The sequence below is a fragment of the Nanorana parkeri genome, unplaced genomic scaffold (genome assembly GCF_000935625.1).
Source record: "Nanorana parkeri isolate BGI_ZX_2015 unplaced genomic scaffold, ASM93562v1 scaffold1090, whole genome shotgun sequence".
Taxonomy (NCBI): Eukaryota; Metazoa; Chordata; class Amphibia; order Anura; family Dicroglossidae; genus Nanorana; species Nanorana parkeri.
Genome location: NW_017307358.1, coordinates 457,171 through 481,366, shown reverse-complemented (window position 1 = coordinate 481,366; position 24,196 = coordinate 457,171). Strand labels below are relative to the sequence as shown.

Genomic DNA, 24,196 nt, shown 5'->3' with positions numbered 1-24,196 from the left:
GGGACTCACAAGCCCCCTATGTGATAGCACATCGGAGGTGACAGGTTCTCTTTAAGGTGACATTAGGGGTCACCCCTAGTGTCAAGCTCAGTGAAACTGGCCCCCCTTCAATCGGCACAAATATAAACTCAAATATAGTGAGTTTCTTTAGTGTTATGTTTGTGCTGTTTTGTGCTGCAAAAATTAATATTTGTGCTGCTTTTATTTTCAAGATCATAGCAACATCACCCAGCTCCCCTACAACAGCCAAAACACATGAACCTTGCAGGTTAGTTAGTGCCACGTTTGTGCTGGTTTGTGCCATTTTAATTTCAATTCTATATCCTTTCATTTTTGAGTTATTAACTATTTATTAAAGGTCACCAAAAGGTCACCTAGCCCCCCTACAACAGCCAAAACAGATGAAGCTTGCTGGTTGGTTTGTGCTGTAAAAATTAACATTTGTGCTGCTTTTATTTTTAAGATAATAGCAATTGTTTTTTTTAAGATGATGACATCACCCAGCCCCCCAACAACCAGGGCCGGATTAAGAGCATCATGGGCCTGGTGCTGAGGATTTTGGTGGGCCTGTAGAGAGAGACTAGAAATCTTAGCAAAAAATTATACAGCAATGCAGAATATTACAACTATAGAGGACTACAAATTAGGGATGCACCAATACTGATACTAGTATCAATATCGTAGCCAATTCCGAGTATTTGGGCAAGTACTCGTACTCGCCCAAATGCTCCGATGCCTAGCACGAGTACTTCCGGTATCAGGAAGACGGGCAGCACATCATTACACGCTGCCCGGTTTCGCGATTGACTGGGAAGAGGCTCCATGCTCTCTCGTCACTTGTGATGAGAGAGCATGGAGCCGACTTCCCGGCCAATCAGGAAGCCGGGCAGCATGTAATGATGCGCTGCCTGGCTTCCTGATTGGTCGGGAAGCTGGCCAATCAGGAAGCTGGCCTCGTGAGGTATGGTTACCTTACCTTAGTATGTGCAGCCTGTCACCCCCGGGGCCTCAGCGAGAATGCGGCCTTCGTCCGGTACCCAGCTGGAGCCGTCCAATCAGGAAGCCGGGCGCCGTCTAATGACACGACGCCCTGCTTTCTGATTGGCCGGGAAGCTGGCTTCATGCTCCCTCGTCATCTCACGACGAGAGCATGGAGCCGGCCTCCCCGGCCAATCAGAAAGCAGGGCGTCGCGTCATTACACGGTGCCCGGCTTCCTGATTGGCCGGCCAGACGGCTCCGGCTGGTTACCGGACGAAGGCTGCACATACTAAGGTAAGAGGGGACTTTGTTGTTAATCGGGAAGCCGGGTGGCGACTCTTTACACGCTGCCTGGCTTCCCGGCTAATCAGGAAGCCAGGTGGCGAGTCATTACACGCCACCTGGCTTCCGTTACTCGGTAATTGGTATCGGCGAGTACCGTAAAAAAATTATCGGTACTCGTACTCGGTACCAAAATACCGGTATAGGTGCATCCCTACTACAAATCCCTGTAATGCATTACAGAGCAATGCAGAATACCACCAGCTATAGAGATACAAATGCCAGCAAAACATTGTAAAGCACTGCAGAATAATACCATCAGCTAAAGAGGACTACAAATCCCAGCAATACATTGTAAAGCACTGCAGAATAATACCATCAGCTATAGAGGACTACAAATCCCAGCAATACTTTATACAGCAATGCAGAATATGAGGCTACATACTCTGTGTTGCTCTGGGTTCAAAGCCTGATGTCTCCAGGGTCTCAGGAGAGCTGTGCGGGGTTTAGGGGGGCTGTGCAGGCTCTGAGGAGGCTGTTTAGGTTCTTAGGTGGCCAGTGCGGCTCTATGAGGGCGAGTGTGGGCTCTTAGGCGGTTTGGGCTCTCAGGCGGTCAGTGCAGGCTCCAGGTAGTCAGTGCGAGCTCCAGGTAGCAAGATTCATGTGTTGTGGCTGTTGTAGGGTGGCATGGTGACCTTTCATAGTTAATAAGAAAAAAGAAAACTTGCCGCACCCCTTAGTGGGACTCCCCCAAAAAAAGTAATCTCTGAGCCTGAAGAAGGGGCCCCTGTGTGGCCCCCGAAAAGCGCTTGCCAATGAGAGACAGCATCTGTCAATAAATGAGCATCTAATTGCTGTTATTATCGTTGTTGGAGTGCTGGTTTTTCTTTTTGCCTTTCATAGTTAATAACTCGAAAACAAAAGGAGCTATAATGGAGATTTAAATGGCACAAACCAGCACAAACGTGGCACTAACTAACCAGCAAGTTTCATGTGTTTTGGCTGTTGTAGGGCGGCTGGGTGATGTCATCATCTTAAAAAAAGCAATTGCTATTATCTTAAAAATAAAAACAGCACAAATGTTAATTTTTGCGGCACAAACGTAGCACTAAAGAAACACACTCGTTTTTATTTGTGCCGATTGAAGGGGGGCCAGCTTCGCTGAGCCCTAGTGTCACCTTTCCACTTCACTGGATTCAGCTGCTAAGGCAGCTGAATGTCAACACAGCAGGCAATAGCTAGCCTGTTATTGCTTATTTTAAATTGCAATAGCAAGCTGGCTATTGCACCCGCCCACTGCCTGCTGTCAATCAGCAGAGGAGAAACTATAGGAGAAATTTCTCCTTCAGGTCCTCTTCTGCTAATTGACAGCAGGCAATGGGTGTGTGCAATAGCCAGCCTGCTATTGGCTATTGCAATTAAAAATATCCAATAGCAGGTTGGCAATTTTTTCCAGCCGCTGAGTGGAGACTCGACGCCGGTGAAAGAACACCTCCAGAAGAGAAGGAGGAACGGGGGAGCAGAGAAGGAGGAACAAGGCGGGCAGAGGAGGAGGAATGGGCAGCAGCAGAGGTACGAGGGGGAGCAGCAGGGCAATGCAGTGACAGTCTCGCCTCCTTGCTGGTGCCGGCTGCAGTTGTCTGTGTTCCCACTGCCTCTGCCGACACAGGTGGGGAGAGCAGCGTGGGATTGAAAGAGACACAGACCGCTGCAGCCAGCACCAGTGGGGAGGAGAACAGATGAGCAGAGCGGCGGTGGCAGCGCTGCAAATAATCAATAATGAGAAACGTTGACAACAATTCTCGTTGATTTCGTTTATGAAAATTGGGTACCGGACAATCGTTTTCATCCCAGTAACTCCTCTTTCATTTTGTTTTTATCACTAAAAAACAGCCAAAAAATGAAAAAAAAATAATGTTGTCCACGAAATTAACACTCTGGTGGCCAGAGCTCGCACTGGCCATCAGAGAGCCTGCACAGCCCCCTCTAAAACCCCGCACAGCCCTCCTGAGACCCTGGAGACATCAGGCCGTGAACTGGAGCAACACAGGGTATGTAGCTTCATAATATTCTGCATTGCTGTATAAAGAATTACTGGGATTTGTAGTCCTCTCTAGCCGATGGTATTATTCTGCAGTGTTTAACAATTTATTGCTGGGATTTGTAGTCCTCTAAAGCCGCTGCCATTCTGCATTGCTGTATAATGTATTGCTGGTATTTGTAGTCCTCTATAGCTGGTGGTATTCTGCATTGCTGTGTAATGTATTGCTGAGATTTTAGTCTCTCTACAACTTGGAGTCAGTGGCAGATCTAACAAGCTCACAGCTGCAGCTGGGCCCTGGCGCTCCACCCCTGACTTCAAGCTGTAAAGAGACTACAAATCACAGCCCAGACAGGAGGAAGAGGGCCCTGGTGACTGTCAACATTTCCATAAAAAGGCACCCCCCGAAATCCTCCGCACCAGGCCCGTGATGCTCTTAATCCGGCCCTGGGGCCCAAGCCCAAAGCTGTGTAAGGGGCCCCAAAACTTCTGATGGCTGCCCTGTTCACATGTTGGTACATGTATCAACTGTAAGTTCATACACTTGTTAATTTGGTGTATGTTTTCACACCAGCAATGGCACAAGGTGAAGGGGTGGAGATTGTATTTGATACAATACACATTACTGGGCTACATAAATTTGTGTTTCACACTGACATTTGGATGCGTTAACAGGTACCCTTTAAAGACAACTGTAATAGAATACACTGGTCATTAGGTGTAGAATTATGCACAGAGAGGGGGTCACGCATATTACAAGTGATCGGACGTCTCTACAGACGTCTGACCGCTTGTATGTAAACAGCCATCGCTGGATGTTTACATTCAAAGCCAATTTCCCGTTCGTGCACGTGGCCCAGCGGCACGAGCGGGCTGGGTTAGGACATTTAAAAACGCCCACCCGCATTCCGTCCGGTTCGACCCCGTTCACACTGAGCGATTTATCGTGCGCTAATTCCCGCAATATCGCGGCTATTTACCGCGCGATATCACTCTCCAATGCATGGCAATGGGGCAAAGGGTCCTGCTATCGCGGGGTTGTGCGTCGCTACAGCAGGACCCTTTTTGGAGCGGATTTTGCCGCGATTCCAGCTTGCTCAATGCAAGCATTTGTGCGATATCGCGCGCGCGCAAAATGCAAATTGCCCAAAAAAAGTGTGATTTGCAAATCGCTTAGTTGTAATTTTCTTTTCCTGGTTATACTCCATGGCAGCGCTGAGCAATGGGTATTAGCTCCAATTACCCCTAGTTGAAGGAACAAAAGGGTTAAACATTGCATAACCCTCCCTATAAAAGTCCCTCCTCCTGCTGACTTCCCCAGTCTAGTAACCAGCCAATAACTCCCTGCGGTGGGAGCTCAGCGCTGCCATGGAGTATAACCAGGAAAAGAAAATTACGGTAAGTATGATTAAATTTTCAACTTTCCTGGCCATATCCATGACAGCGCTGACCAATGGGGATTACCCAAGCAGAAGAAAGGGTGGGAACAAAGTCAGACAGAAACATAGTAAATGCCAACAAAATTTTATTACTCGACCCCGTGACGGGAGAGCAAAACGCTTCTACCCAAGTGATCATTAACTGCGGCCCTGACGTCCAGTCGATAATGCTTAACAAAGGTCGACTTAGAAGCCCATGTAGCCGCTCTACAAATGTGATCCGCCGAAAATCCAGATGCTGCTGCCCATGATGCCTTCTGGTGGAGACACTCCCGCCATTCGGTAAGCATGAACAATGGTGAACACGATCCATCTGCTTAAGGTAGCCTTGGCTGCCGCCAAACCTTTCCTGGCTCCTACTGGAATGACAAACAATCTCTCTGATTTCCGCCAGTCCTTACTTCTTTCCACATAGGATTGCAGACACCGGACAAGGTCCAAACACCCATCCTTACCTACTGATTTGAGGGCGGGAAGACTTATATCCTGATTCATATGAAATGCGCTATGAACTTTTGGCAAAAACCCTGGGATAGTCCATAAAACTACTCTATCCTCATGAAAGATGAGAAAAGGTTGCTCACAACCACAGGCTTGGAGCTCCGAAACTCGCCTACCTGAAGCCAGGGCCACTAAGGAGACCGTTTTGTATGTCAAGAACGACATGGGAATAGTCTGTATAGGCTCGAAGGGAGGTCCCGACAGAACCTCCAAGATGAGAGGAAGATCCCACGATGGATACAGAGGTCGCACTAGAGGGTTCACTTTACTCACAGCCTTCAAAAACCTGGAAATGTTCTGATTTTGAGTCCATCTGACTCCAGTGATAGCTGATATAGCCGAAACTTTCACCTTGAGGGAACTAAGACTCAGACGCTTGTCTAGGCCTGTTTGGAGGAACTCCAGTATCGCCCCCGATGAGACATTAGATAGGTCGATGGCGTGATCCTTTGCCCACGTGGAGAACACTGTCCACATCCTATAATATACTGAGGAAGTGGACAACTTCCGAGACTTTAAAAGTGTGTTAATCACCTCCCGTGACAATCCCGACCTCCTCAATCTCTCCCTTTCAACAGCCAAGCCGTCAGACAGAGATGCTGAGGATTCGGATGTCGGATCGGACCCTGAGATAGGAGGTCCTCGGTCACCGGAATCCGCCATGGCACCTGAATGCTGAGAGACAGCAGGAGGGGAAACCATGGCCGCCTGGGCCAATACGGGATAATGGCAATAATCCTCACTCTCTCCACCCTGATCCTCTGAAGGACTGCCATGATCATGGGAAAAGGGGGAAATACATAAGCCAGCTCGCAGTCCCACGGGTGCGTCAACCTGTCCTGGCCTTCTGCTCTGTGGTCGAATGTTCTTGACAGAAACCGACTGACCTGGCAATTCCTGTGGGATGCCATTAAATCCATCTGAGGATTGCTCCACATTCCTCTCAGTCTGTTGAAGACTTGTCTCGACAGAGACCATTCGGTTGGGTCGATTTGATTCCTGCTTAGATAGTTCGCCACCCGATTCTCCGGCCCCGGCCAGAAAACTGCCTTGATGCCTGCCACATTCCGTACGGCCCATGCCAGGAGTGGCACCATTTCTCGCATCATGCTGCGACTCCTTGTTCCTCCTTGGTGATTGATATAGGACACCACCGTGGCATTGTCTGTCACGATCTTGACCCACTTGCCCTGTATTTGCTTCTTGAAGTACAGGAGTGCCTGGAACACTGCCTTTAGCTCCAGCAGATTGGACGAGGCATTTCTCCAGTCTTCGGTCCACAACCCCTGTGTGAACAGGCCGTCTAGGTGAGCTCCCCAACCTTGTCCGCTGGCATCGGTCGTAATAGTGACCCACGGGATGCTCCCTAAGGGAAACCCCTTGTGTAGGTTTTAGTTCCGAGACCACCAGTGCAGGGATAGTTTGACCCTGGGAGGAACGGCGATCCACTGCCTCTTGTCCCGATACTTGTACTGTTGGAGAAAAGAAGACTGTGCCACTCTCATATTCCATTGAGCCCACCGAGTCAGGCCTATGGTAGATGACATGGACCCCAGCAGGCTCATGAAGGATTCGGCCGTGACATACATGCTTGCCTGTATGTCGCTCACTTTCTGTTTCATCTTGTGAACTCTGTCCTCTGATAGCTGAACTGAGCCTAGAACCATGTTGAATTCTGCTCCCAGGTACTCCAACTCCCGAGTTGGCTTCAAGTGGCTCTTCTCCCTGTTCAGTAGCCACCCGTACCTCTGCAGGATGTTCATGCTGATATCCCTGCTGGAGATTACTTCTCCCTCTGAATCTGCCAGAATCAGGATATCGTCCAGGTAGTGATAAATGATTACTCCCAGCTTCCGTATTTCTGCTATTACTGTAACCAGAACCTTGCAAAAGGTCCTGGGAGCAGTGCTGAGGCCGAATGGCATCGCTCTGAACTGAAAGTGCCTGTGACCGACACAAAATCTTAGGAACCGCTGTTGATCCATAGCAATGGGAACATGGAAATATGCGAATGATTGTTTGGAGGGACTGCATTCTGAATTTCCTGACTCGAACGAATCGGTTGAGCTGATGCAGGTCCAAGACTGGCCTCCAACCCCCTTTTGCTTTTGGAGTTAGGAACAAGTGGGAGTAGAAGCCCTGGAACTGTTGTTTCACGGGCACCACAGTTATGACATCTTGAGACAGAAGGGAAAGCACAAAGTCTAACATCACCTGCTTTTTCACCCTGTCCCCAGGGAGTTTGGTCACTATGAACCTGTTTCTTGGGGGAAAGGAACCGAATTCCAATTGGTACCCCTCTGTGACTATCTTCAGCACCCAAGCGTCCGTTATTGATTCTGACCAGAGACCCGAGAACCGTTTCAATCTTGCCCCGACTCTCACGTCTCTGGGACCGACACCTTCATAAGGTCTGATCGGGCTTAGGAACCTCATGTATAACTGCCTCTCCCGCTCATGGAAGGGCCCATTCCTCCTCTCCACGCTCTGGATCGAGTAGACTCTCTTCCAGGTTTATAGGTTCTGGAGTCACGAAAAGTAGCATAATTCTGGCGAGTCCTGCCATCTCTATAATTTCTTCTGTCTCTTCTCTCCTGAGGCAACATAGCCTTCTTGCTCTCGATAGACTTCTTAATATAGCTATCCAACTCTAAGCCAAAAAGCATATCGCCTTGAAATGCCAAGGAACATAGGCTGTTCTTTGAAGAAGAATCGTCCCCCCACGATCTTAGCCACAGTGCCCGGCGGGCCACTACTGAGGATACCATTCCCCTTGATAATGATTGAAGCAAATCATCCACGGCTTCAGTAGAAAAATCGGCTGCCAATCTCATATCGTGTATTCTATCCAGCAGTCAGCGCCTACTCACACCTCTTTCAATATCTTCCTCCAGATCCTCCAACCACAATTTAGATGCTCTCGACACTGAAGATAAAGCCACCGCCGGTTGAAGGCCTGCGCCCAGTGCAGTATAGGTTTTCACTAGGTTGTGTTCCATCTTGCGGTCCATCAACTCTTTGAGTGAACCGGCGTCATCAATAGGCAAGGCGGTGTGTTTCCCCAATCTCACTACCGCCGCATCCACTTTGAGAGCCGTATGCCAGGCCCTGGCATCGGCTTCCCCGATAGGATAGAGATGTGAGAATCTGCCCTTTGCTCCCATCCTTCTCTCTGGCTTATCCCATTCTTCTTTAATGAGCTTCTTTGTGATTTTATTCACTGGAAAGGAAGATCTACTTCGTCTCTGCCCCGCAAAGTGCTGGCTGGAGGGGATAGCACCTCTTCCTGCTCCTTCATGCCCAATGTTCTACGTACCATTGAAATCAGGGCCTCCACTTGTTTAGGTTCTAAAGAAGTACCCCCTGTCAAATCCTCTTTGCCTGAAGCTGAAGAATATTCTCCCTCGGAAAGAGACGCCTCCTCTACCGAGGTATCTGACGATGCAAATCTAGAGCTATCCGCTCTCTTTCTCTTATGGGAATGGCCAGACTGCCTTATCCCTTTTTCCACTGCCTTTTGAATGAGATCCAGTATGTCAGGAGTTTTGGATGAGGCCGCCGCCTCTTTAAAACATGCCTCACACAATTTTTTGCCTTTCATTGTCTTTCCATCACAGGCTAGACATCTTGCTGACTTCTCTTTCCTCTTCCCTGAAGATGCAGAAGTGTCCATTCCTGCAGGGCTAAACACAAAAGCGAATCGCCCCATCAGTGAACTTAAAATTGCAGAAAACAAAAATGCACTCTTTTTTTTTTTTCATACCTCAGCTCCACAGACCTGTGTGGTGAGGGGCATTCATCCATGGTCCTGGCCCTTTAACAGCTTTCTGGGACTCAAGAGGGGAGTAAGCCAAGGAAAACGATCTTCTATGGGCTTTTAAATAGCTCAGATATTCAAATCTGGCACCAAAAACTTCTCCCCCGCTGACGTCACGAATGACGGACACTCGCGCATGCGCAGACGCGATCCGAAGCCGCGAGTGCCCTTCCTGCTCTTCCAACACACCGCTGATTGCCGGGAGCAAAACACACCGCTGGGAGCCGCCGACCTGATCGGGACGGGAGCACATAGAACTGGTAAGGGAAGCCTCCACAGCCTTACCTTTCATCGCTGTACCGGAATTATGCAGCCTGTAAATTCACTTCCTTCTGATGAGGAAAACAGCTTCTGCATTTTCCAGTCGCTACTTCCCAAGGGGACACCCTTGCTCGGGGCTGAGTCTTGGGACCCTCCCAGGGGAGAGAGGCTGAACTCCCCTGAGGCCAACAAAAACTTCCCTAGCCTACATACTCGTATCTACTAGAAAGATACCTTGTCCTAGGGGGGACAGGAACAAAAAAGACTGGGGAAGTCAGCAGGAGGAGGGGCTTTTATAGGGAGGGTTATGCAATGTTTAACCCTTTTGTTCCTGTCAACTAGGGGTAATTGGAGCGAATACCCATTGGTCAGCGCTGCCATGGATATGGCCAGGAAACTAGGTTTATGACAAGTTCCTGTATCTTTGCTCAGTGCTTCTCGAGAAAAAGGCCTTTATCACCAGGTCTGACAGGGTGCTAAATCATGGGTACTTTGCACAATACTTATCCAGTGATAAAGCTGTTCTCTACTTTTCTCCCTTTATTAAACAGGTACATTCCCATTACTTTCTGTGTAATTATCACCAGGATGAGAAGAGGTGAGATATTTCAGTTCCTACCTGACTTATCACGGGTTATTAAACAGCATTTTCTAGACTTTTGAGGGTTATGCAATGTTTAACCCTTTTGTTCCTGTCAACTAGGGGTAATTGGAGCGAATACCCATTGGTCAGCGCTGCCATGGATATGGCCAGGAAACTAGGTTTATGACAAGTTCCTGTATCTTTGCTCAGTGCTTCTCGAGAAAAAGGCCTTTATCACCAGGTCTGACAGGGTGCTAAATCATGGGTACTTTGCACAATACTTATCCAGTGATAAAGCTGTTCTCTACTTTTCTCCCTTTATTAAACAGGTACATTCCCATTACTTTCTGTGTAATTATCACCAGGATGAGAAGAGGTGAGATATTTCAGTTCCTACCTGACTTATCACGGGTTATTAAACAGCATTTTCTAGACTTTTCACTTTGCTAAGGTGAGAAAAGCCTTCTCACTGCTTATCAGACTCTTTCACAGTTTATTAAACGTACACCTGAATCTGGATCAGATGCCCATGGCAACCAATCAGCTTCTATTTTTTATCTTCAAAGCTTAACTGAACAAACTTAAAAGAGAAGCTAAATTTCCCTCACTTTGTTTTTGCATTTGGTAGTACACCGGCATGTGTTTGAGCGATATTGTTTGGCAGCATATGAAGAATTTGCAATCTGCATTGTAGAAACACAAGGCACAGTACATACGAGTAATGCCTTGTTTACATGGGCGGCAGATCACTTTTCAGAGGGGCGGTTAACAGCAGGTTTTCATCCATTCAGGAGACAATATTGCTGCCTCCTGAATGCCTGTTTTTTTAAACCAATATGTTATATAAAATTTACTGGGGATGGGGGATGCATTAAATATTTGGATCAGCTGCCTGTTTTAGCGCCCCATTGCTGCTACAAAGGAATACTGAAACTAGATACATTTACAGATTCTAGTGAAGCAGATGTATTTTTCCCCAGGAAGTGCTGGCCAGTAGTGTTTGTGGTCACTTGCAGATATAAGGGCCAAAGTATAACAGCACTTTTACTAAAAATTTTACTTTTGTATTTGTAACATCAGACCACAAAGATGCTGAGATGCTGTTTCAAGTAATACTGGCTGTAGCCTCCTGGCCCTGAACACATCCAGCTGTGAACTTGAAAATCAGCTTCTTGGAGACAGACTGCACCATTCATCTCAGTGCGTAGCAGGTCTCCAAAGCGTAACCTCTAGAACACTTAAAGGGTTATTCACAAAAGGGTGAAGAGTTTGGAGAAGGCAGGAGAAGTGAGCAATCTAGAACAACATAGCTGAACTGGAAAGTGAGCTGAATTGGAGATTTTTTTCCAAATCAGTTACTTTGGTCTAGATTGTTCACTCCTCCTGCCTTCTCCAAACCCTTCACCCTTTAGTGAATAACCCTGTTAGTTTATAGTAAAGTTGTAAGCTCATGCTGCAAGCTCATTTTTGTTTTGAAACGTATACCATCATACTGGCATTTTTATGGGCAGCAGGGAGAAGTATAAATCTCCAGGGGTTGTATTATAAAGTGGTTGCTATATGCTGGGCAAATGATCTATGCACAGCATTACTGCCACTAGATGGAGCCAAGGAGCATAGGAAATTATTATGCTCCTCGGCTCTATCCAGTGGCAGTAATGCCCTGTGAGTGGCATTCATACAGCTTTACGCTGGGCGAACGCTTTAAAGGACAACACCATAGTGTTTACTAAAAGTGCAGTTACACTTTAATAAAGGGCTAATTTGGATAATGTTATATAAAACAGTCTATTTATTAATTCAGAGACTAATTGATTTGTAGTAATCTGATTTTCCAAACATTCAGGTCTAGCCAGGGTTACACTGTGATTTCCATTCCTCATGTCAAATATAATAATATATTCTTTCCCTAAAAAAGTATTTGGTCTTCGAACTGTGTATATGACCATATAAATAATAATTTATATTAGACCATCTGTATTTAATCATCCATATTAGCCCATAACAGGAGGGTGATGACTACTGTTTCAACCAATTATATTGACACTGTTTTCAGATTTCCAGTTCTTTGTTTAAATAATACGAAATAGCCAATGTTGTTCTGTGATTCAGCTCACTAATGGATCCATGAAAGATGCCATCTGATCATCATTTCAGGGATAGACTGCGCTTGAGGCCATAGAGCTTTAATTAGATTGGACTGATGATAAATTGTGAGTTTCTGTAACTAATATGATAGTTTTCTACTACAATCTAATATTCTAAGATATTTGAAATAATAATTCTTTATTTTACTTGCGATTTTCTTTAATTTGTACTATACTTTGTTTTACTAATTGCATATCTGAGGCTGGTTTTAATCAGACTGCCCTTGGGAGAGTCCGGAAAGATTTTTTTTTTAATTGTGTTGGAATATTGGAAAAAGTTGTATAAGGAGATTTGTAACATATCAGTGTTTTAGCATTGTCTAACTTTAACCTCCTATTTTACAGATAAACTGATTTGCCTGAAAATACCTGGATCGGATAATAGTCCTCTTAAATCAATGTTTTTTTTTTCCTTTTATTTCATAATTCTATCTGCATCTGGGACCTTGGTTATGGGGTAATGAAATACCAAGTACAAGAAGCAGACAATATGTTTCCCAAAAGAGTAGCCAGACTTGCAATTCATAATAGGGTAAAAACTCTGTTCCCAGTACAACTCAAAGAAAAAGACAAGAGTAAACCTGCGCTTGATTACTCTAAAAGAGACCTGCTCACCTACATTGGCTGCATGAGCCTGGATTAGTATCAATCAAATATGTGAGGCAGCACCATCACCCAACAAAGCAAACAAATAATGTGTACAAAAAACGAATAATACTTCTGTGAATAAAATATTTAAATTCAATCTTCTAATCAACTGCTTGTGTGAATCAAAAGGTAGTTAACTATTTTAAAAAAAGTGTCAAAAGTGACTAGTAAAAGTAGCAAATATCCTGTGTCAGTGTATTAACCACACAAAGGGGTTGATTTACTAACCTTATAAACACACCACGAACATGTATACACCTCTGTAGTGTGTTCCCTCCCAGCATGATCTATGGGTGGAATCTAAACATCTTTGTAGTGTGTACACACCCAGCAGGTGTGTTGTGCAAAGCCCTGCATGAATTACAAGGTGATGTTGTGTAAATTAGCTCTATGTTGTGTTGTTTGCGTTGATGAATGCAGGAATGTAAATGCATGAGCTAACCATTTTTGTCTAAACGGTGAAGCAGCATTATATATGCATCATGTGCATGATTTTTCAATATATGGCATTAGTGGAAATATGCTTTTAGAGACTTTTTGGTTGATAAATAAGTTTTGCTGTGTGAAAATCACACGCACCTGGTGCGTGCGTGTGTTTAGTTTAGTAAATCACCCCCAAAGTGTCCATGAGATTGTTAAATGCAAAGAAAACTCTCTCAAATCTTGAGAAACAAAGACAAAGTATAAACAAAAACAAAAATGTATTCTTAGTCTTCCTTTGTGTACTCTGTCCACTCTTGTGACTGTTTCTATATAGTCTTTAAACCCATTTAACATAAAAAATAAATAAAAAATAATGATATCTTCAAATTAAATTCCTTTGCTTTAGTGCTCACAAAACAACAGTGCTCTGATATATCAGCCTCTCACCTCCGTGTTCAGACTCTTGGGTCTCAAGACGCTTCTTGTGGAAATAACCTCCTTCCTCACAGTATTGAATAGACCTGATATTAGGGAAGGAGAATGACTATGCGATTTTACTTGTTTTTCATGTGAGTGTAATTCCTTTTAATAAAATAATTTTTTACTGTATAAGGGGTGCGCTATGATTTGTTTAAATGAGGATGGGCTGAAGGGAAGAGTTTTATCAAAAGGGAAGGGGATTGGAAGAGGATCTGAAGGGAAAAGGATCACGGCTTCAAATACTGTGAGGAAGGAGGTTAACTCCACAAGAAGCATCTTGAGACCCAAGAGTCTGAACACGGATATGAGAGGCTTATATATCAGAGCACTGGTGTTTTGTGAGAACTAAAGCAAAGGAATTTAATTTGAAGATATCATAATTTTTTATTTATTTTTTATGCTAAATTGGTTTAAAGACTATATAGAAACAGTCACAAGAGTGGACAGAGTACACAAAGGAAGACTAAGAATACATGTTTTTTTTTGTTTATACTTTGTCTTTATTTCACAAGATTTGAGAGAGTTTTCTTTGCATGTAACGATCTCATGGACACTGTGTGGTTAATACACTGACACAGGACATTTGCTACTTTTACTAGTCACTTTTGAGACTTTTTTTTCATAGTTGACTACCTTTAATTCACCCAAGCAGTTGATTAGAAGATTGAATTTGAATATTTTATTCACAGAAAAAATTATTCATATTTGGTTTTTGTACACATTATTTGGTAGCTTTGTTGGGTGATAGCGCCGCTTCACATATTTGAATAAACCTAGTATATGCTAGGTTATTTATAACTCCTAGATGTCCAGAAATTCCTCAGGAAAAGCAGTAGCCCATTAAGAAAAAATCATAGGGATTGTCTTTTACATTTACTATACAATTTTGCAAAGCTTTTAAATAACAACAGCATCAGCTTACCTCCTCTGCCTCTTTGTAGTTTCCATCTGCAGCTTTGGCTTGAGCATAGTTAAAGTTGAAAGTATCATCATTGTAGAAGTAACTCTAAGTTAGAAGCAATAATATGCGTAAGAGAGTATGGAAAGCATGATACAATTCAGAAAATAAGTTTGTAATACAATTAGTGATGGGCCGAACACCCCCGTGTTCGGTTCGAATTCGAACTTTAGAGCATGGAAAAAGTTTGAATTCGAACTCATTACAAGTCTATAGAAACCGAACTTGAAAAATCAATTGTGCCCTTTTTGAAGGCTTATATGTAAGTTAATGGCCATAAAAAGGGTATGGGGATTCAGGTACTGCCCTGGGGGACATGTATCAATGCAAAAACACTTTTAAACAATACAGTTTTTAAAGGAGCAGTGATTGTAACATTGCTTAAAGTGAAACAATAAAAATGAAAAATTCCTTTAAATATTGTAACTGGGGTGTCCCCTTAAACTGCCTGTAAAGTGGCGCATCTGTATGATGTATAGAACCTGCTGGTAGAAATTGTAGGAAGGACCCCATTTAAAAAAAAAAAAAAAAAGTGTGCGGTCCCCTCTGCAAATTGTTTTCCATACCCAAAAGTTTAAAGTACTTTTTAAAATCCTGATCTTAGATTTTTGTGACAAACGTGAAACATTCACACGTATTTATGATTATTTGGTAGGGCAAATTAGAAGTAGTGATTTGAGCTAGATATCACCTTTAAATCAGACATCCAGGGCAACTGAATTATAGTTTTGATAGATGTTAAAATCCTACGTGATATTTATAAAACTTGTTTAAGGAAAAAAAAACAGCCAATTTGTGTTTTAATTGAAAGCAAGCAGTTTATTAATCAGCCATTTTCCCAAAGCAACAAATAGTATATAATAGGTATTACAAATAGTACTCAATATACAAATTTGGAAAAATGCAAACCAAAAAACAGCAGAAACAGAAATGACCAGCAGAGGCATCACTAGGGTGCAGTAACTTATGGTGTCACCCCTAACCCACCCCCCATCCCCCATCCACAAAAAAATAAAAAATTCCGTAAGTTAAACTTTTATAAACAAAAATAAAGTTCTGTGCTGCCACTATGCTCCAGGGTGCTGGCCTGATAGCTTGGGTTAAGGATCTCAGGAGGGCTGTGGAGTGTCTCCGGAGGGCTACCAAGGGTCTCAGGAGGGGTGCAGAAGGTCTCATGAGGGGGAGATATGCGGGCTGGTGCGTCAAGGTCCCCAGCAAGCACGGAAACCTACGGCAGCTGCTTTATTTAAAAAAAGTGCCGGACCAAGCAACTATGCCTCTTCCAAGTGAGATCCTGCACCGGTGGTAGGTAGACACATACCCAACCATTTGCAAAATCCTATGTCCCGCACAGCTCTCCTGTCCACCATTACTTGTCAGGGCCAGTCTTCCTGGATAGACAGGCAGGAGAGAAAGCGAGGAGAGAAAGCGAGGAGAGAGCCAGGGAGAGAGAGCGAGGAGAGTGTCAGGGAGAGCGAGGAGAGAGAGCAAGGAGGGGCAGCCAGGAGTGAGAGCGAGGAGGGGCAGCCAGGAGTGAGAGCGAGGAGGGGCAGCCAGGAGTGAGAGCTTGTTAGTCCCCTATGTGATAGCAATAAAGTTAAGTGAAAAAAAGTTTTAAAAAATTAAAAATTAAGTCACATATGAAAGCAATTAAAAAATAAATAAAAAAAATGTAAAGCCCCCCCCCACATGCAAACATGCGTCGAGTGTGCCTACGTGCGAAAACGGCGATTGCATCCATTGTGCTGCACATGTTACATATCGCCGCGAACGCCGCAGTGTGAGCAATAATTCTAGGGCCATCAATCACTGATAACACTAAACTGATGAGCGGTAAAACCGTTTAAAGCATCGCCTATGGCCAATTTTGGGCATGGTAGTTTTTTGCAATTTCGCGGGCACATGCAATTTTAAAGCTTGACAAGTTTGGTGTTACCCGACGTGACCCCATCTTTTATATTTACCAAAACCATGGGTAAGAATAAATGTTTTATAACATAACGTAGGGAAAACAGGTTTTTTTTAAAACTTTGATACATTTTTCATTATATAGTAAAAAATAAAAACCCCCGGTGGTGATTAAATACCACCAAAAGAAAGTTCTATGTGCCCCCAAAAAATGGTATAACATTAATTTCAGTACAGTGTTGCATGACGAAATAAACGTCAGTCAAAGTACTGCCGCGCTGAACACTGAAAAATGGCCTGGACAGGAAGGGAGTATAAACACCCTGGTCATAAAGGGGTTAAATATTGGTGATTTAAAAGAATTCATCTTCACACTACATTTAAGGCTTGTTCACACCAAATCCAGTGCGTTCCCACAGTGCAATCACCTGCACAGGAACACATGGCACAGCAGTGCCCACGGTGCAATGCGATCGCAAAAAATAGTGCAACCAATCGCAAAAACCATGAGTGCAACCAATAGTGCAACCATGCGTTCTGGTGCGGGCGATCGATCGCACTGCAGATTTTGTCTGAACAAGCCCTAAATGTTGTGTGAAGATGAATTGTTTTATATAAGAAAAGTTTTATTGAGCTTTCATACATTACAGAAAAAGAAAACAATCAGACAAACATTTGCCTGCGGTCAAAGTCACATGTATACACAATGTGGATCCAACCCGATAAATCTACTCATTAGTCAGATAGGATGTGTAACAGTTGCATAGCTGGGCGAAACATACAAAAATTAAGCAAAGTAAAGAAAATAACAGTCAGTATTGTTAATTGTAATCTCTGCCTATATCATCGTCCAAGAATGTGAGGGATATCCACTCACATCATGAGCTGAAAGCAGGGTATGGTTGTTTGCAGCACTATATAGCCTAGAGCAGGGGTGCCCATTAGGTAGATCGTGATCTACCAGTATCTCTCAAAGGTGATGCTGGTAGATCACGAAGGGTATTTTGGTATATTTATTTAGCTGTGCATACATGATTAACTATTAGCCTGAGTCTGCCGAGCCAAGCTCCCTGACACCTTTCTGGTGGATACTGGTGGCTGAAGTCATATGCATTACATCAAAGAATATTAGTTTACACAGCCTGTTGCACTGCACTGTTTGCAAAATACAGCAAGGTGGGCCAGGAGAGAGAGCGAGGAGAGACAGCCAGGAAAGAGAGAGAGAAGAGAGACAGCTAGGGGAGAGAGCAAGGAGAGACAGCCAAGAGAGCGAAGAGAGAGCCAGGAGAGAAAATGAGGAATGACAGCCAGGAGAGAGAGAGCAAGGAAAGACAGCCAGGAGAGAGAGGAGAGACAGCCAGGAGGATGAGCAAGGAGAGACAGCCAGGAGAGAGAGAGCGAGGGAGGTTTTTTTTTAGTTGGTAGATCCCATGTAGCTCATCATTTGAAAAGTAGATCTTAACACTATAAATTGTAGGCACCCCTGGCCTAGAGGTAAGGTATAGGCACAAGGCTGGATGTGTTAGGGATTAGTGTGTGTAAATGTGGGAAACCACTATCGGTCCATGGTCAAATTGCTTAATTTTATCATTATTAAATGCTATAGTCCTCTCAAAATTGTAATGGAGCTGTACTAAGTGAGTAAGGTGGGTAGCGGAGGGAGCCTCAAGCGTTTTCCATTTTCTGGCAATAAGGAGATGCGCTGCTAGTAGGACGTGAGTATTAACCATAAATGAAGACAGTTTGTTCAAACCAAGAGAGGTTTACTGAACAGAGTGCAGCTAAAGAACGGGGTTGGAGAGTGAAATTATGGTATGTGGCACAAAGGTGCCACATTTATTTAAATAAAGTGAACTGTAACAACTTGGTCCATTTAAGATGAGTTAGATATAACCATAGTTGCACCTCCTCTCCTCATTATAACAATCCCTGGAACATACCAGGCAATTTGCAACATCCAGTGTATAGGACATAGGAAAGGAAATATGTAGCATCATAGTTGATTTATTTGGCTGAGCAATGAACATCAAGAACAGGATATAACATTTGTTACATCACTCCACAAAGCGGAATGAACGATTGAATGATAACAATGATAGAGTATCAACTTATTTGTTCTGTTATTTCCGTGATCCATCTGCATTTCTGTCCATCCTGCTTTTCATCCCTCCCCCCCCCCATCCTTAGCCTGGCATCTGTCCAGAAAGTATACATGTAAAAACACAATTTGATAAAAGTTTCGTATCTAATCAAACTCGGCACCAGATGGGTTAATACTAGACTCATGAGGAAGGATAAAAACCTCATGAACTGATTACCCAGCAGGATCTGACGAAGCCCCGTGAAACCTAGGAGGGGCGAAACGCGTCATCCGTTGTAGGATGCCAAGCTGAGACATCACCTGCATGTCAGGCTACTAACCAGCGTGGCTATTTTGAGCAGCGAGACAAAAGGATTTGCTATGCCAATAACCTGGATACATCTGTGATCAAACTGAAACCCCTCCAAGAACCGTCTACTCCGCCTGGGAGAGACAACAGGAGTATCATCTGGAACCTTCACTGCGTGATCATCACGAGCGCAATTGGAAATTAAAACATCAAGTATCCATACATCTCGAGCGAGTGACCGTCCGGTTTAAAGAGTTAAAGTAGCCGTGAGTAAAACCTACTCGAGTTCCTTTTTTACACACAGAGGGGAAGCACCCTGCTCGCCAAGTGTGATTATAACTCAGCGGCACACAGTATATTAACTCACCGGGCCTATCCTCATGCTCTTTTGTTACAAAGTAAGATAACATCAACTAAGTATCCATTGTAGCGACATTCATTATATCAGTAGAAGGCGTCCATAGGATCCAAGTCAAACGTTCATATTGACTTTACCTCAACTAAACGATATCTTTAAGACACTCCACGGAAAAAGAGAAACACATTAAGAAAGTTTGACAGGAGATTCCCAGGCATTCGACATATACTATACCGCACTCCTTCACTTTAGTCCTACGCTACTCCCTCAAAATCGAGGGCCACCTGAAGATTTAGAGTATATTGATCAGCTGGCTCCGTTTCTGTGTGAGTGTTGATTTGTACGAATGGATCGTTGCAATGATCATTTTTAAGGGTGTGGGGATAGTGGTTTTTTGAATTGTGCAGTCTGTTCATATGGAAAATTGTTTTATTTCGTAAACTAAATAAATGTAATCTTTTATACCATAATTTCACTCTCCAACCCCGTTCTTTAGCTGCACTCTGTTCAGTAAACCTCTCTTGGTTTGAACAAACTGTCTTCATTTATGTTCTAAAATAGCAGCAAGGGGTTGTTTTCTTGCCTAGCAAGTGAGAGTCACCAAGAAGAGTTGGGGAACTCCGATGTTAAAAGAAAGGGGTGAGGATCTCTGTGTACATCAATTTATCTGTTCGTGAGTATTAACCATTCTACAGCTGGGTGAGAAAAGCTCAATCCCCAAATTCAGAATTGCGGGTGGGGTCAATTCTGGTGGAACTTACTACGCTAATAATGTTAAAGACCTCGATCCAATGCCCGTGAAGGAGAGGACATTCCCAAAAAGTATGCAGTAGGTTGCCCACTGCTCCACAGTCTCTCCAGCACTCGGCAGAACGTCCCCTATAGTATATAGCCAGCCTATAAGGTGTGAGGGTACCATTGTAGCGTGATCTTCAGGGTCAGTTCCCAAAGATTGGCGCACTTGGTTGCCAGGAGGGCCGTTTTAAGAGCTGCAATCCACTGGTTCCGAAAGTAGTGTGAACACAGGTCCGTCTCCCATTTTTGGAATGGGAGGGACTTAGTAAAAAAGAGTTTCTCCTGCAACGTGCCATAAACCAGGGATATGCCCTTGACCTTAGTGTGTGGGTTGTGATAGAACATCCAATTGTTAGTGGGAAACTGAACATCCAATGGTTTGGTTGACTCTATAAGGTGGCAAATTTGCAAATAGCGGAACAGCTCTGTTTGGGGAAGGTTATATTGTCCGCATACGTCCGTAAAGGATCCAAGTTTGCCATCAACATACAAATTGGATATCGAGAGTATGGAGTTGGAGCGCCAAATTTTGAGATCTAGGTAGGGTATGAGTATTTCAAGAATATTCATCGGCTGTGGAAGGCCTGTAGTAGGTTCAGCTGAAAACGGCAGCGAGGATACAAGTCTCCAAGCTCCAATAGAAGCTTCAATAGGAGAGGATAGGGAGTCCTTGGAAAAGCCCGCCCTCGTGTTAGCTAAGAGAAAATTAGTTAAGTTGTGCCGGGGTACCATGGAACGTTCAATTTGCCACCAAAGCACATCAGGAGAGGGCCGGAACCAATGTTTAAGCTGTTCCGAAAGCACTGCCAGATAGAAGTCCTTAAGATCTACCATGCCCATCCCTCCTACAGTTTTGTGTCTGAGAAGTTGGGCATATGCACATCTCGCTCATTTATGCTGCCAAATATAGTTATGTAGCATAGATCTAAGTTTCTTGAAGTAGGTATTGGTAATGGGAATCGGTAGTGTTCTAAAGAGATAATATTTTGGGAAGAACCACCATTTTAAAGGCTGCTAGTCGTCCTGACCAAGACAGTACATGGCTAGAAAGTACTTTTAAGCCGTTTTGGAGAACATTTCTTGGATGAGAATACAACGCATAAAATCCCTGTGAGCGTTCCAAAGGACATAGGGTTATTTAACAGTCCCAATATTAAACTCAAAAATTCAGACAGGTGAGCAGTAAGGGTGCTACTAGTTCCGGCCTCCGCAATTGAGAGACATAATTTCTCCAAATGCGTGTGCCAGAACCTATAGGGGAAGAGATGTGTATGGAGATCCAGGTGTGGTCCGACAACGTTATGGATAGACGATTTAGCTATTCTCTGGAGGAGGGGCAAGGACACCAAGAACATGTCTATATGGGAATGAAAATTGTGTACCAAGGAGTGAAAAGTAAAATCCCTTTCGTTGTCGATGTTAAAAGAAAGGGGTGAGGATCTCTGTGTACATCAATTTATCTGTTCGTGAGTATTAACCATTCTACAGCTGGGTGAGAAAAGCTCAATCCCCAAATTCAGAATTGCGGGTGGGGTCAATTCTGGTGGAACTTACTACGCTAATAATGTTAAAGACCTCGATCCAATGCCCGTGAAGGAGAGGACATTCCCAAAAAGTATGCAGTAGGTTGCCCACTGCTCCACGGTCTCTTCAGCACTGGGCAGAACGTCCCCTATAGTATATAGCCAGCCTATAAGGTGTGAGGGTACCATTGTAGCGTGATCTTCAGGGTCAGTTCCCAAAGATTGGCGCACTTGGTTGCCAGGAGGGCCGTTTTAAGAGCTGCAATCCACTGGTTCCGAAAGTAGTGTGAACACAGGTCCGTCTCCCATTTTTGGAATGGGAGGGACTTAGTAAAAAAGAGTTTCTCCTGCAACGTGCCATAAACCAGGGATATGCCCTTGACCTTAGTGTGTGGGTTGTGATAGAACATCCAATTGTTAGTGGGAAACTGAACATCCAATGGTTTGGTTGACTCTATAAGGTGGCAAATTTGCAAATAGCGGAACAGCTCTGTTTGGGGAAGGTTATATTGTCCGCATACGTCCGTAAAGGATCCAAGTTTGCCATCAACATACAAATTGGATATCGAGAGTATGGAGTTGGAGCGCCAAATTTTGAGATCTAGGTAGGGTATGAGTATTTCAAGAATATTCATCGGCTGTGGAAGGCCTGTAGTAGGTTCAGCTGAAAACGGCAGCGAGGATACAAGTCTCCAAGCTCCAATAGAAGCTTCAATAGGAGAGGATAGGGAGTCCTTGGAAAAGCCCGCCCTCGTGTTAGCTAAGAGAAAATTAGTTAAGTTGTGCCGGGGTACCATGGAACGTTCAATTTGCCACCAAAGCACATCAGGAGAGGGCCGGAACCAATGTTTAAGCTGTTCCGAAAGCACTGCCAGATAGAAGTCCTTAAGATCTACCATGCCCATCCCTCCTACAGTTTTGTGTCTGAGAAGTTGGGCATATGCACATCTCGCTCATTTATGCTGCCAAATATAGTTATGTAGCATAGATCTAAGTTTCTTGAAGTAGGTATTGGTAATGGGAATCGGTAGTGTTCTAAAGAGATAATATTTTGGGAAGAACCACCATTTTAAAGGCTGCTAGTCGTCCTGACCAAGACAGTACATGGCTAGAAAGTACTTTTAAGCCGTTTTGGAGAACATTTCTTGGATGAGAATACAACGCATAAAATCCCTGTGAGCGTTCCAAAGGACATAGGGTTATTTAACAGTCCCAATATTAAACTCAAAAATTCAGACAGGTGAGCAGTAAGGGTGCTACTAGTTCCGGCCTCCGCAATTGAGAGACATAATTTCTCCAAATGCGTGTGCCAGAACCTATAGGGGAAGAGATGTGTATGGAGATCCAGGTGTGGTCCGACAACGTTATGGATAGACGATTTAGCTATTCTCTGGAGGAGGGGCAAGGACACCAAGAACATGTCTATATGGGAATGAAAATTGTGTACCAAGGAGTGAAAAGTAAAATCCCTTTCGTTGGCATGGTGGCAACGCCAAACATCGTAAAGATTTTCTCTTGCTAGAAATGGATATAATTAAGTAGAGAGGGATTGAACTCGGGGATAGTACAATGCAAGATCTACAATCATATTGAAATCATATTGAAATCACCGCAGTAAACATGTCCTAGCTGGACCTTTGCCACCCTGCCAACGAGTCTATTTAAAAAGCGCAGTTGATGAGAATTAGGCAGGTAAGCGTTTCATGGATGCATAGTATGTCAGAATTTGTTTTCAAGGCCTCCCTCCATGTCAATGGGAGCTTGGCCGGATGATTCAGACCCTTGACGTTCGGGGATAGAATTTTCAGGGCCATTCAATTGAGATGCGTCTTCGATTAGGAGAAGAAAACTTCTAAGGAGGATCTTCGGGTTGAATGTTCCAGATGCAAAGAATCTTCACACCCTCATCCATGGATGAGATGGAGTAGGCCTTACCTTTATTAGTGTAATAATTTTAGTAGGATAGCCCCATCGATAGGCAATATTATGTTTCCTCAATGCTCTGGTGATGGGTGCTAGGTTTCTGCGAAGATTCAGGGTATGTTGAGATAAGTCCGGGTAGAATTGTAGATGTGAATATTGCTCTGGAAGAGAAGATCGCACTGCGGCCAGAAGTCGCTCCTTGATGTGAAAGAAATGGACCCGGAAGATGGTATCACGGGGAATATGGTCGGGCAAGAAAGTGGGCTTTGGCAAACGATGAATCCTGTCGATCACAAGCTCTATAGTAGGAACATCCGGAAGCAGTGTGGATCGCACAAACATAGGTAGTTGTTGTTGGGGTCCTCCAGAGCGGTCCTCCAGAACCGCCACTTTAGATTTCAGCCACAGTGCCTCATCAGACACATGGTCACGAGAGTCAATTAATTGATTGTAGTTGCAAATTTTTCCATCTTGTGCTCAATGTGATCAACTCTAAAGCCCACATTAGTGACTTCTGATCGTAGATCTTATATAAGTGACACCATGTCAGAGTGTATGGCGCTGCGCAGATAAATTAGCATATCTTTAAGAGTGGTGTCTGAAAGTGGTTGGTCACATGTAGGAAAGCCAGTGATCGAGGTATCCAGTTTCCTGGTATCGTCAGTAAAGGGAGTAAGCTGGCTTACCTCCGCCCCTATATCTGGAGCCACTGAGCTCCTGATTTGGCTAGTGGCATGTGA

The 24,196-nt window shown here is 44.1% G+C and overlaps 1 protein-coding gene across 1 annotated transcript in view; it reads right to left on the bottom strand.

Moving 5' to 3' along the window:
* TTC26 (tetratricopeptide repeat domain 26) overlaps positions 1-24,196 on the bottom strand; it is a 336,565-nt gene that overhangs the window by 76,999 nt on the left and 235,370 nt on the right. Inside the window, exon 14 of the mRNA XM_018567770.1 lies at positions 14,524-14,607. Within this exon, the coding sequence (XP_018423272.1) occupies positions 14,524-14,607 (84 nt within the window). The remainder of the gene's footprint in view (positions 1-14,523; positions 14,608-24,196) is intronic.